Here is a 13,933-nt window from a genome sequence, read left to right as displayed (position 1 = left end):
ACTGATGTCATGGGTGTAAACTTTTCACTTTTATGTCCAGTTGACACATACAATACTTAGATAATTACACAGCATCTTTGATAAATCTATATGAAAATATGTCAATGCAAAACCAATTAAAAATCTGCAAGTGTGGCAAGTCTGAAATAAAAACAGAAAATGCTGGAAGTATTCAGCAGACCAGGCAGCATCTGTGAAAAGAGCAACAGTTAACCTTTCAGGGTAATAACCTTTCAGCAGAACCATCATCAAATAGTTAATTAAAGCACAAAATGCAAAAGTAAATAAGCGGGTTCAGTCTGAAGAAGGGTCCCGATACAAAATCTTGCCTGTCCATTCCCTCCAGAGATGCTGCCTGAACCACTGAGTTACTCCAGCACTCTGTATTTTTCTCAAGATTCCAGCATCTGCAGATACTTGTTTCTTCATCAAAATATTAATTCAGGTTCTCGCTCCGTAAATGTTTCCCAGCTCACTGAATATTTCCAGCATTTTGTGTTCTATCTGAGAAATTGTCAGCATTCATTTTTCATACATTGTAATCCAGAACGATATATCAGTTCATTGCATAGATTCTACTTGTCTGAGCAATCTTCAGGGGTGAACCATTCACTAGGATGAGGAAGGAGTAGTCTTTATCATTTAAATGAGATGTCACGGTTAGTATCGTCTTGAATCAATCCTTTCCCCTAGAGGTACATTAACAGAATATTTTTAAAATCTAAGTGTCATTTAATAATGAAATGAAGAATAATTTTAGCATGTTTTATATTTATCAGATCAATACATGGCAGACACTTCATACTGAGTGTCAACACCTAAGATAATGAGGTTAAATGTAGCAGGGAATATACCAAAGGTTCACAGGTTTTTTTTTAAATCACAAAAGCTTAAAATTGTCATGACGAGGTGTTTTAGTTTCTCAGCCCTTTGGCACTATTTTAGACAATAGACAATAGGTGCAGGAGTAGGCCATTCGGCCCTTCGAGCCAGCACCGCCATTCAATGTGATCACGGCTGATCATTCTCAATCAGTACCCCTTTCCTGCCTTCTCCCCTTACCCCCTGACTCCGCTATCCTTTAGAGATCTATCTAGCTCTCTTGAATGCATTCAGAGAATTGGCCTCTACTGCCTTCTGAGGCAGAGAATTCCACAAATTTACAACTCTCTGACTGAAAAAGTTTTTCCTCATCTCCGTTCTAAATGGCCTACCCCTTATTCTTAAACTGTGGCCCCTGGTTCTGGACTCCCCCAACATTGGGAACATGTTTCCTGCCTCTAACATGTCCAACCCCTTAATAATCTTATATGTTTCGATAAGATCCCCTCTCATCCTTCTAAATTCTAGTGTATACAAGCCTAGTCGCTCGTACTGCAAGGTGGCTGATGGGAAATGTTCTTTGACTTGAACATTTCCCCAACATTGTCGCTCTCTCCTTCGGGTCCCAACACCTTCCTCATTGAGCACCTTGTCCCGCAGAAGGAATCCCATCCTTTCTGGTGCTTTGATCTGACTCTCACTCCAACTGTTTCTTAAATGTTGGGACAGTCCCTGCCTCAACTATTTCCTCGGGCAGCTTGTTCCATACACCCGCCACCCTTTGTGTGAAAAAGTTACCCCCCTTCTTGGATGTAATGACCACTTTATTGCATGTGGTGCCTGGAGTAGCAGCATTCAACTGTAATCAGCATTTTGTGTCTATCTTCTGAGCTGGTCACAATGTGTAGGAAGGAACTGCAGATGCTGGTTTATACCAAAGATAGACTCAAACTACCGGGGTAGCTCAGCAGGCTAGGCAGCATCTCCGCAGAAAATGAATAGGTAATGTTTCGTGTTGAAACACTTCTTCAGTCTGAATTCCTTCTATTCCTTTTCTCCAGAGATGCTGCTTGTCCTACTGAGTTACTCCAGCATTTTGTGTCTTTTTTTGGTGTAATCCAGCATCTGCAGTTCCCTCCTACACATTGTGACCAGCTCATCTGGATTTACATGCAAACCCACACACAATGCAAAAATTGGCAACGTGACCCCTCAAGTCTAATCTGTTATTCAATATGCGTCTGACATTTAATTGTAACCATGTTCTCAGTAACATCAATCTCCTTGTTTATAACAAATACATTTACTTCTACTGTAAAAATATTCAAAGACTGCCTCCAATGCCCCTTTGAGCAAGGGAATTCCAAATAACTAGCAACTTGTGAGAAACAAATCCCACCTCATCCCTGCCTTATATCCAACCTGTTGTTAAAAACATTGAGCCTATTTCTGCCACTAGATGAAGAATCTTCTCCACATCTACCCTGTCAGGACCCCTGAGGATATGTAAGATAATAACTGATGCCGTTATGACCGTTAATGACTGATGCCGTGGATGACCGTTAAAAATCCCCTTCGTGTTTAAACCTGCTTGCCTTGAAAACTTCATTGTAGTGGCAGAATATTTTTAACTTTATCAGAAGGCTGATTTGCCCAGATATCCAGGCCACTATTGCTGTGTTATGTGTTTAAAGGAAATTGCTGTCATTTCACTTCCAATCAAAACTCAAAGGTATAAACAAGAGTCCTCAATGATGATGCACTTGTTTGCTGAATTCATTCGTGAGAATTTAAAGTTTAAAAAATCGCTTTGCTGTTGATACTGCATAATTCAATATAATAAGAAAAAGAACCTGGCAATAAATAATTGAAATCTGTAGAAGATTGAGAGCAACAGAAATAAGCTATGATTATAATCATAGCTTTCTCGACCTCACACAATCAGTCATACAATTATAAACTGAAATGTAGTTATACGTACAATTTATAATTAGCAGTCTGGTGTAAAATGTACAATTTCTGAGAAATTATACTAGTTTTTATTCAGCATTGCAATTCAAAATCAACTTTACCTGGAATAAATTACATTAGCAATCATTTCTGGGTGAAGCTGGGCCTTTTGGTAAATTGGATTGGGAACTTCCAGCAGAACTCACGCAAACCTGTCTGATCTTTTCGGATGCACATGTACCACACTTCCTGCTCCCTTCTGACTGAAACTGGGTCTCTCATGAAAGGGGAACAGGTGCTACCTGACATTGGTTTTAAAAAAGCACAATTCACCGAAGTGCTCCAGGAGACACAATTATGGGGCAAAGACGGATTCATCATGGAATTCATTGCCACAGATGGTTGTGGAGACCCAAGTCAATGGATATTTTTAAGGCAGATATAGATAGATTCTTAATTAGTACGGGTGTTAGGGGTGTGGTGAGAGAGCAGGAGAATGGGGTTAGGAGGGAAAGATAGATGGGAATGATTGAATGGCGGAGTCGACTTGATGGGCCGAAGGGCCTAATTCTGCTCCTGTCACTTATGAACATGATTCTGAGTCACATGCCCAAAACATTTGCAATCATTTTTCTTTGCCCCATCTTTGTTCATGCCCTTTTAGTCTGATGCACGTCAATGCAAAATGTTACCAGCCTCACTGATCATCCCTAATCTTTGCATTGTCGCCGTGCCTGTCCTGGCTCAGAACGCTGAGCAGAATATTTTGAACTGATCGATAGATGGGCTAATTAGCGCAGCAATCCAGGCCAATTATGCCAGGTGATGTAATAAACATTAACTTGCAGTCATTTCACTTCCAAAACACTTCAAGACATGTACAAAACGTGATGGGAGTATCAGCACATATTGAAGATCACCTTTTCCCTCCACCACGCTTTTCCTCACCTCAATGCTATCCTTTAATGCAGCTGGTCTGTGGCTGATGTTGGGGGCAGAGGTCCATTGAGGTCAGATAGCATTTCATGTACATAAAATAAATTGTAGGCCTGCAGAGAAGTAGGAGGTAGAGTTCCAGGAAATGAGGGAGAGGAAATGGGAATGATGGGATTGTGTTCCTTGGATCTTAGTCTGCACTGTTCTCTTAAAAATAGCCAGGAAACTGCCAAGCTGCAGTTTTCCATTTTTTATTCTTGTTTGTCAAATCCCTCTCTGGTCTTTCTTCCCTGACTCTGTAAACTCTTTCTTTACAATAACCCTTTGAGATCTGTGTTCCTTCAAGTCAGCAGACTTACTGTCTCCAATTTGAATTATTCCTTCATTGCTGGCTGTGTCTTCAAAGAATGATGGTACACCTAAAATATTCAAGACGCCTAAATCTTCAAAAAAGTCCGTAACATATGAGCGATATTGGTGAGGTATTTTAATTGTCTGTCACAAGTTTAAAAAAAACACAAAGGGTTGGAGTAACTCAGCGGGTCAGGCAGCATCTTGAGATGTCCCTGCACCTCCTTCCTCACCAGGGTCCCCAGCTGACCTTCCAGGTGAGAGAGAGAGAGAGAGAGAGGTTCACACATTCCTCCTCTAACCTCATCTACTGCATCTGGTGTTCCCGATGTGGACTGCTTTACATTGGCGAGAACAAGCATAGACTCGGCAACCGTTTCATCATACATTTGCGCTCAGTCAGCCAAGGCCTGCACGATCTTTGCTAACCGGTTGCTAACCATTTAAACTCCCCTTCCCATTCCCCTGATATTTCTCTCCTGGGCCTCCTCCATTATCAGAGTGAGGCCACTGCAACATGGAGGAACAGCACCTCACATTCCTCTTGGGTAGCTTACAACCTAATGGGATAACCAACCTGCAAACCCCTTATCTCCCCTCTCCTTCCCCACGCCATTTTCTCTGTGCCCCACATGGACTCGCACCCATTGCTTCTCTTCATCTTCCCTTCTACCTATATTTTTTCTTCTGGTGGCATCACAATTTGCACTCCTCTATCCTTATCTCATTTTTTATTTTTTTTCAGCTCTGGCCTTTGTCCAACCAATGGGACTGGTCTGTGGGGAATAGATGTGATGGGTCAAATGGCCTCTTTCTGCTCCATAATAGCAGTAGCAATTTTTTCTGAAGCTCCTGTGAGGAAGCATTACTCCTTATAACCATATAACCATATAACAACTACAGCAACTACATGAGTGGCTTCCCACTCATTTTGAGATAGAAATTATATCAATCTGGATGCTCCCAACTAATGTGGAATGCCCAGTTCAATCGAACTAATATTGGCAGCATAATGGTACAACGGCGGTGTTGATGCCCCACAGTGCCAGTGACCCAGGTTCGATCCTGACCTCGGGTGCTGTCTGTGTGGAGTTTGCACTTTTACCCTGTGACTGCGTGGGTTTCCTCCCACATCCTAAAGATGGGCAGGTTTGTAGGATAATAGGCCTCTGTAAATCGCCCTTAATGTGTAGAGAGTGGATGGATGCAAAATTGAGATAACCTAGAACTAGTGTTAACGGATGTTCAAAGGTTGGCGAAGGACCTGATTCCATTTTGTGTCTTTGTGTGTCCTTTGTGTGTCATTTTGTGTCCATGAGCGCCTTTTACAGGTGCTCATTGCTCTAAATAAACAAGCTTTTGTTCACATTCTACTTGGGAACTGGTTAACCTAGTCTTTGGTGCCAAGAGATCATAAAAAGATGTTATCTGAATATAATTATTCATCATGCTTTTGAACAATGGATTCAAATAAACATCATGTTCCTTTGCAAAAAAAATAGTATTTTCTGCATTTTGGTATCAGAAGCAGCTTGTAAGTCAGTGACATCTATTCTTCATGATTCATCATCCCTTCCCCAGTGTAGGCATCTCAATCTTTTGCACATGTAAGCTAATTTATAAGCTAAAACAAGAGAGAAATGTGCCTTGTATTGTGAAAGATAAGGTGACTAAAAACATGCTAAAACATAATGTAGACACCAGAAAAAGCAGATGCTGGGATCTTGAGGAAAACACAAAGTGCTGGAGGAACTCGGCAAGTCAGGCAGCACCTGGGGAAGAAATGGACAGGTGACATTTTGGTTGGAGTCCTTTTTTCAGACTAATTCCGATGGCAACAATTATTATAGCCATGTTTGATGTTTGTCCACCAATATAAACTTTTAATAAGGTGATGTACAAAGGAATGAACTTTGGCAGAAGGTACTCCTATCCATGGAGGGAAAATACAAAACAGCATCTTCCTTCTAAAATTCCTTAAGCCAAAATCCTTAATAATTCTTTGAGCAATACTGTTGGTTTAACCTGCTTGGACAATATGAACCATTAATATATGAACCAAATTTATTTCCATAATGCCTTGTGAATGAATTGTGAATTAACATAAAATGCTGAGGATGTTCATTGGTGATCCTCCATAAAGAAGTGGATTAATGTCAAACATCTGGGAATTCAGAGATTCATGGGCTTGTTTTCTGTGAACAGGACAGAATGTGTGGCACAGTGGGGCAGATGGTAGAGCCACTGTCTCACAGCACCAGAGACCCAGGTTCAATCCTGGCCTCGGGTGCTATCTGTGTGGAATTTGCACGTTCTCACTGTGACCGTGTGGGTTTCCTCCAGATGCCCTAGTTTCCTGTTTGTAAGTTAGTTGCCCTCTATAAATTGACCCCCGTGTGTAGGAAACCGATGAGAAAGTGGGATAACATAGAACTAATATGATCGGGTGATCGATGGTCAGCATGGACTTGTGGGCCGAAGAGCCTGTTTCCATGCTGTATCTCTAAACTAAACATTCTGAACTGAATAAATGACTAACCACTCTGACCTTTAAACAATCTTTACAAGGAACAATTACAGTTGAGTACATTTATGCAAAATGTATGTTCAATGCTGAGTCTGGGTAAAATGTGGATATATTTTTTTGTGAGCTCAATATGCAGATGGATTATTGTCAAAATACTATATGTATAATCTATTGATGGTTGTTTAGTTGAACTCTGAACTCATCAAAGACTCCCTTCTTTCAGGAGTCATACTCCTTCAGTTATCGTTCATACTGCTGGAAGACCACATCCTATTGAATCGCCTGAAACCCAGAGGAAGCGTCGCATACACAGATGTGACTTCGACGGATGCAACAAAGTGTACACAAAGAGTTCACACCTCAAGGCACATAGGCGCACACACACAGGTAAGAAGAAGGACTATTGTAACTGAGATATTGTTGTGCATTGTGTAAAGATGTTTCAAAATAAGCCCACATTTTGAATATACTGTACAAAGACCCTTCAGGTCCTGGTCACTTTAATCAAGTTGTCCCCTTGATAGATAAACATTTGAAGAATACAACCCTGAATTTCAGGCAGGGTTTTACTAGTTTCTGCGGAACGTCCTGAAGAGGCAATGCTGAGCGTTGTTTGAACTTGAATTAATTGTTTCTCTGGGAAACGTTTAGTTTGTGATTGTGATTTATGCATCAACTTTGCCTGCCAGTTCTAACAATCAGATTGTTCAATCCTCCTGCAATTCTACTATTTTGCTGCTCTTCTCGTATTTATTGGATTTAAAGTAATGCATATTCTGTTTGAATACAGCATGAACTTAGTGGTCAGCAGTGAGCACTTGTCTTAACAAATCGATATACCATCATTTAATTCATTAAGCACCTGCAGGCAGGCTATAAGTATGTACCATTCATTCTTGTTTATATAACCCAGAATTTCAAGGGGTATTTCTAACGGTTTTAAAACTTTACTGACTTCACAAGGCATAGTGTGATGAATCAAGTTGAAATAGTAAATAATCTTTGAACCAAATTAATCCAAGGTCAACGTTTATTATGAGTTACATTTGCTTTTTTAGAATCTGGGTTTTCATTATTGAATATAGAGCATTGAACAGTGCAGAGAAAGAACAGGCCCTTTGGCCCATAATGTCTGTGCCAAACATAATGCCAAGACGAACTCTAATCTCCCAACACATCCGTATCCTTCCATTCTCTGCAAATCCGAAATTCCCTTCAATACTACTATCGTTTCTGCCTCCACCACCACCCCCAACAACAAGTTCCAGGCATTCACTGCACATACATAACAAACACATTCATATTCGCATACATAAAACTTGGCCCACACATCCCCTTTGAACCCTCTCACTTTAAAGCTATGTGTACTGTTTAAGTACTGTAATGACTACAAAGTCTGTGTTATGTCTGAACTTACATTTTTCCTTGTTCCCGAAGGTGAGAAGCCATACAAGTGTACTTGGGAAGGTTGCACGTGGAAGTTTGCCCGTTCGGATGAGTTGACCAGGCATTTCCGGAAACACACCGGCATCAAACCCTTCCAGTGCCCGGACTGCGACCGCAGCTTCTCTCGCTCGGACCACCTTGCCCTGCACAGAAAGCGTCACATGCTGGTCTGAGTGTGTCACTGTTCGCAATATATTCCAGACCAGATGCAAACTATTCGCATAGTTTTTCTTAACCAAGATTCAGCTGGGCCGAATCCTTCAACAGATGAACACTTCGATTTTTTCAGTACCAGAAACGCAAACAAAACTTGTTTGTTAAGTGCAGGAGCCGTGGTTCACAACAAGGGTGTCTTTACATTAGTGCGCAGCATTCCCCACTTTGTTGTCTCATTTGTTCATTGAAATTGCCAGAATTTCCTATGATCATCAGCCTTTTACGTTCTTGCCAGAGAGATTCCCTCTTCGCTGTAGACTGCTGTTCTTCACCTCTTACTTCACCGAAATTACACCTCATCTAAAATTGATTTTTTTTGGTCAAACCATTATTAAAACTGTGTCTTATTGTGCAAACTGGTTTACATATTGGATTGCAATCTTTTTGTTGTAAGGGTGGAGGATATCGGGAAAATCACTCCGAACAACTGTGAAAGAAGGAAAGGCCTCAAGACGAGACTAGAGGAATCCTGCACACCATCACCCTCATCGCCAACTTTCCAACTGTCCTGTGACAGTTCTTCAGTATTTTCATTGAAGATCAACTCCCAACTGCTAGCTTCAGTAGTTATATTTGTATTTCAAAGTCAACGCGTGTGAACTAATGAAGTTAAGCACCCAAGATTCACCCACAATGGCTTTTCTTCATATTGTTTCATACTCGAAAGCCGACAGGACTTGTAACTTCCAGTAATTTTGTCAATCAAAAACCAGTGTTTCCATTCTCCTGAGTTGAAGTTTCACATTTTCAAGCCCGATAAAGGAAAAGGAAGAAATGAAAATATGGTACCCCTGAGTTTGGTGATATAGTCTTTGTCCTGCACTACATTGCCTATCATTTCATCATTGACCGGTTGAGATATTTTTACTTTTAGGTCATGTTAATCAACATAAAAAAGTGGGCACGGACACATGAAAAGGGGGTTTGGAGATCAAATGGTTTTAATATGAAAGAAAAATCTATGTGTTCAATATTTACTTGCAACACGCAAAATTGTCAGTAAATTAACAATATAACATTTTTGACAAACAGCCAGTAATGCACTAATTTGCCAATTTTTTCTTCCTTATACCACAGGTGGTTTTATTAAAAAGTCTTACACCTCATTTAAAAAGTCTGGTAATCATGAATTAAATTTAACATTCTTGATATTCTTTTGTGGACAATAGATAAACATAATTCAACTACAAGTACTGTTTGATCCACTGAGTGAAAAAGGATTTTTTTTCAAATATTTCAGTTCATATCATCAATTATTCAAACAACTTAACACATTTGTATTTATATAGATATTCTTGACATATTCCATTGGCTAGGAGGATGTTGCATGAACAAAATGTAGTAGTTGTGTTCCAGTAAGTTCAATCCCTGAACATCGTGGAAGAACTAGGTGCAATCAGTGGGAAAGAAAAATTGGGGAAATTAGTGTAAGAAAATATAATCTGCCAAATAAGGCATTTAAGGCCACATTTGTAATATCTTACTTTTAAATTATCTTGGGGTAATAATATTAAGCTGCTCAAAGAACGTCTTTCATGTTGACTCTTGTTTCAATATTTTCATTATTAGTTCATTGCTTGCATTTGTTAAGATTGTGTAAGCACTCATTGTAGCCATTCAACAAGATGAACACTCTTAAGTTTAAATGGCAGAACATTTTTTCACGTATACCAATGGGCAGATGTCAACGGTGGTTTGTGTAACATTACTGGTACAGCCACGAAAAAGATTTGAAAAAGTAGTACATCAAAATCCTAATTTTCCTGTTAGTTCCATATTTTCAGAAGTAAACTTTAACAGAATTGAAATGACTTTTCAAATTAATTCACAACAAATTTTTCCAGTAGTTTTTTTTTGGGGAGTTTTCATTCAAGCTTTTAAATTAACAGTAATGCAAAATGATGGACTAAGAAGCAAATGGACTATCATGAATAAAAATTCCAATCAAATGTAAAAATATGTTTGCAAAACACATACTGCTAACATGTTCAGCCATAAATCACAGTGTTTAAAATACACATCCTCAAATTATTTCCCCTTTTTTTCAGACTGACTATAAATAATCATCATCACATCAGTTTTCAATCATCCTTCAAGCTTTGGGAAAATATTTTGTGACCACTGAACCTATTTGAATTTTTAATTAAATCAATAATCACTTTAATGCAACTAACTTTATTATATTGCATAAATTATATTCTAGCAATTTGAGATACAGCATTTATTTTAACTGATGTTGTTAAAAACACTGACCAGTTTGAGACTAAGCCACGAAAAGTAAAATGGTAATAAAGTCAGTCCCCAACTTGTAGACAATTAGTTAATTCCACCCCTGACATCCCTGGTAACACTGGAGTTCTACAATCAGTGCCTCGGGAAGAATGAAAGCGATAGGAATTTCCATTTATAATCAAGATCTGCTGCAAAGCATTGGCATGCACAGCTGTCGGGGAAGGATATGGCTCTGAAGTCATCAACAGTTACATGGGCCACCACTATCCAATGACTGCAAGTGAAGAGTAAATACTTTTTAAGCAAACTCAGGGAGAGTGGGGGATCAAGTTATCTAGATCTGTAAACTGCAGCCCAACAGTAGACCAAGCAGTTCAGGGACCTAATTGGAGGTAGATTAGCATTCTCTTTCAATTCACTTTGGTTGAGAACTTGGGTTTTTAATTTATCATCATAACCTCTGAAGTAAGGTTTCTACAAAGATAAGAATTTCACCGCCTGGAAAATTAGATCTAGGAGGATCAAAACTCATATTTGATGGGTCATCATGCAATGGCACCGGAAGGTTAGAATCCGCGTCCATGCAGGTGTGAAGGTGAATTTATAGCCAAACCGGAGTTCACCGTTTCAACCAACATGTCAATGCTGTGAAGAGTAAATATTCTGGGTGTAATTCTTCAAAGCAACAGTTTGTGTGTAGGACATTGCTAATAGGAATACCTGTCCAGACTTGAATTAAGGATGATGTTTGGCATCAGGGGCACATGATGTTACATTCTGTGCAATAGAGCAAGAACAGTAGAGACCAGTAGATTCACGTACAACCTGGTAAAATGTCGCTGCACATAGAAATAAGTAGACATAGCAATTCATGGCAGCTGGCCTGCCTGGTAGACAAGAGTCGTCATCCTCCTGTCTTTCATATCAAAGAGCGACTTATTTCCTGTAAGGAAAGCAGAGTGGGTGATCTGCCACAGAATTTTAAATAAAATGCACTTGAAAATGGGTGCAATCAGGTAATGTTCACATCAGGAATAATAAATGCGGGGATAGTTTTTTTTAAGAGGCAGCTGTAAGTAAAGCCTCGCTGCTTTAAAAGATAAACAAAGCAATAAGAGTTTTAAAAGACCATGAAACACCCCCCCCTATGTGCTGTCATATACAGAGGTGGAAAGGGGGATTTGGATGGCATGCACATTTTGAATCTATTCTTCTCAGCTTAGATACCTGAAATGTGAATTTTTATTATTTTTTTTAGGGTAACATACATTTTGGTTTAGAATGTTGGTTTGGGGATAATAGCTAGAGAAGCTTATTGTGACACTTAATAAAATAAAAGTGATGCTGAATAGATGAAATAAAAGGTCATGCTGTTAACAAAATAGGTTTTTCTTTTAATTTTCATAATAGCATATACAAGAACTATTATAAAAAGAGCTTTGGACCAATCCTGGTAAACATGCCAGAGGTGATCAGTCATACTGTGCAGGGGAATGATATTTATTAGAAAGTGTATGCAGCTTTCAATCCCATTCTTTTAAAATATATATTTATGTTCATAAATTCATAACTGATAAGGAGCAGAATTAGGCCGTTCGACCATCAAGTCTACTGCGCCATTCAATCATGGCTGATCTATCTTTCCCTCTCAACCGCATTCTCCTGCCTTCTCCCCATAACCCCTGACACGTGTCCTAATCAAAAAATTATCTATCTCTGCCTTAAAAATATCCATTCTTTGGAAATTTAATTTTAATATGTAGAGCTATTAACATATGCACACCCTACATTGTTTTTATTGCACAGCAATCATTGCAATATTCTGTTTAGTTGACTAGAAACTAAATTAATTCCTCAATAATGGCTCCATTCATTGATAAATTTGACGTTTTTTGGGGATGTGGGGAATGCCACGGGAAAATCTTTTTTTTGCTGAAACAAATTTCATATGCTCCCATCTGTAGGAAGTGGAAAAAATAACTTTAAAAAAAACAGTTATCAAATTATGTTCAAAGGGATGCTGTTGAAAATGAATTATTACCACGGCCATTCACAAGTTTGAATGATCAATTCCAAATCTACAAACAAACTTCATCCATTGAATGAATTTCAGCAGCATCTAATGAGGCACTAGAACGGTGAGGAAAAAGAGAATCAATTGGCATTGTGGCAGTGGTACAACCCTGTCCAGGTGCCGTCTGCCCCTCAAACCCCCCCAAACCTCTCCAGCCTTTCCAGATTTTCTGTGCAGTGCCAGATGGGTTCTGATGTGACCACTGCATCAGGGATAAACAAAAACTAACTAACTGCTAAAAAAACCCCCACCTAATTTTCAAAAATGTATTTTGAATTAATACTGAAAATGCTGGAAACACTTAGCATCTGGCAAAGGGACTTTGACCTGAAACGTTAACTCTGTTAACCCAGTCTTCGTGCAGGGTCGTGACCCAAAACACAATTTACCCCTTACGCTCCACAGCTACTGCCTGATCTGCTGAGTTCCTCCAGCAGCTGGTTTTTGCACCAGATTCCGTTTTTTTCTGTTCCAGATTTCAGCATTTGCAGTCTCTTGTGTTTCCTTTAATTCTGTTCCTCTTTCCAGAGATGCCACATGACCTGCTGAGTGTTTCCAGTATTTTCATTTTTTATCTCAAATCTCCAGCACCTTCTCGAAATTTTATTTTAAATTCTTGTGAAAATCGTAGAAATTTCACTGAAAATAATTATGTTCAATTATCCCATTTGTGAAAATAATTCTCTGCTGTCCCCACCATTGTGTACTTTCACCTGTAGGTGTTCAGCATTCCACTGTTTACATGACAGATTTTCTCATCTGGTCAGCATCTCTGCAAGCCTGCTTTTGAATACTCCAGCAGATTATTGCTATCAGCTTCAGCAGTAACTTGTGCTGGAAAATATAGAACAACATAGGATTATATTTCAAGAGTAATTCGGGGTTTATATTAAGTCATGTTAACTTTATTTAAATCATTTAATAGTGTCTGCAGTCAGTATAATTAAAGATGTGAAATTTTAAAGATATTTTTACTACTTCAACATTTCTGATTGTCCCATGGGAGTTTAGTAATGACATTTTGTCATATCAAACTGTGAACACAAATTTGTACTGTACAGTCTTCTTATTCTGTATTCAATATATATGTATTGTACATCTGTCAATAAAACTCTATATACACAAAGAAACCTATTCTTTTGTTTAATACTATCAGCATGTTTTGTAATGTTCCACCGAATCATGAAGCAAATCCTGAATTCTCATCATATACAATGCGTATATGAACGTTGGTTAGTAAAAATCAGAGCAGAGATAATATAATAAAAGACGAGATTCTTAGCAAAGAGCAATAAATATTCCACAACAATCAATACAATCAATATAGGCTGTACAGTGGCATAGCGATAGAGCTACTGCCTTACAGCTCTAGAGACCCA

At 38.9% G+C, this 13,933-nt stretch overlaps 1 protein-coding gene across 8 annotated transcripts in view; it reads left to right on the top strand.

Moving 5' to 3' along the window:
• Positions 1-13,670, top strand: part of LOC144593813 (Krueppel-like factor 3) — a 93,918-nt gene extending 80,248 nt beyond the window's left edge. For all 8 annotated transcript variants that reach the window (XM_078399959.1, XM_078399980.1, XM_078399934.1 and 5 more), the window contains 2 exons: positions 6,810-6,973; positions 8,024-13,670. In XM_078399959.1, coding sequence (XP_078256085.1) covers positions 6,810-6,973; positions 8,024-8,205 — 346 coding nt within the window. In that variant the 3' untranslated portion in view covers positions 8,206-13,670. The remainder of the gene's footprint in view (positions 1-6,809; positions 6,974-8,023) is intronic.
• Positions 13,671-13,933: the final 263 nt, after the last annotated feature.

Source organism: Rhinoraja longicauda, chromosome 1 (assembly GCF_053455715.1).
Source record: "Rhinoraja longicauda isolate Sanriku21f chromosome 1, sRhiLon1.1, whole genome shotgun sequence".
In the NCBI taxonomy this organism is placed as follows: Eukaryota; Metazoa; Chordata; class Chondrichthyes; order Rajiformes; family Arhynchobatidae; genus Rhinoraja; species Rhinoraja longicauda.
Note: the sequence above shows the minus strand (reverse complement) of the source record. Positions and strands in the feature narration are given on the sequence as shown.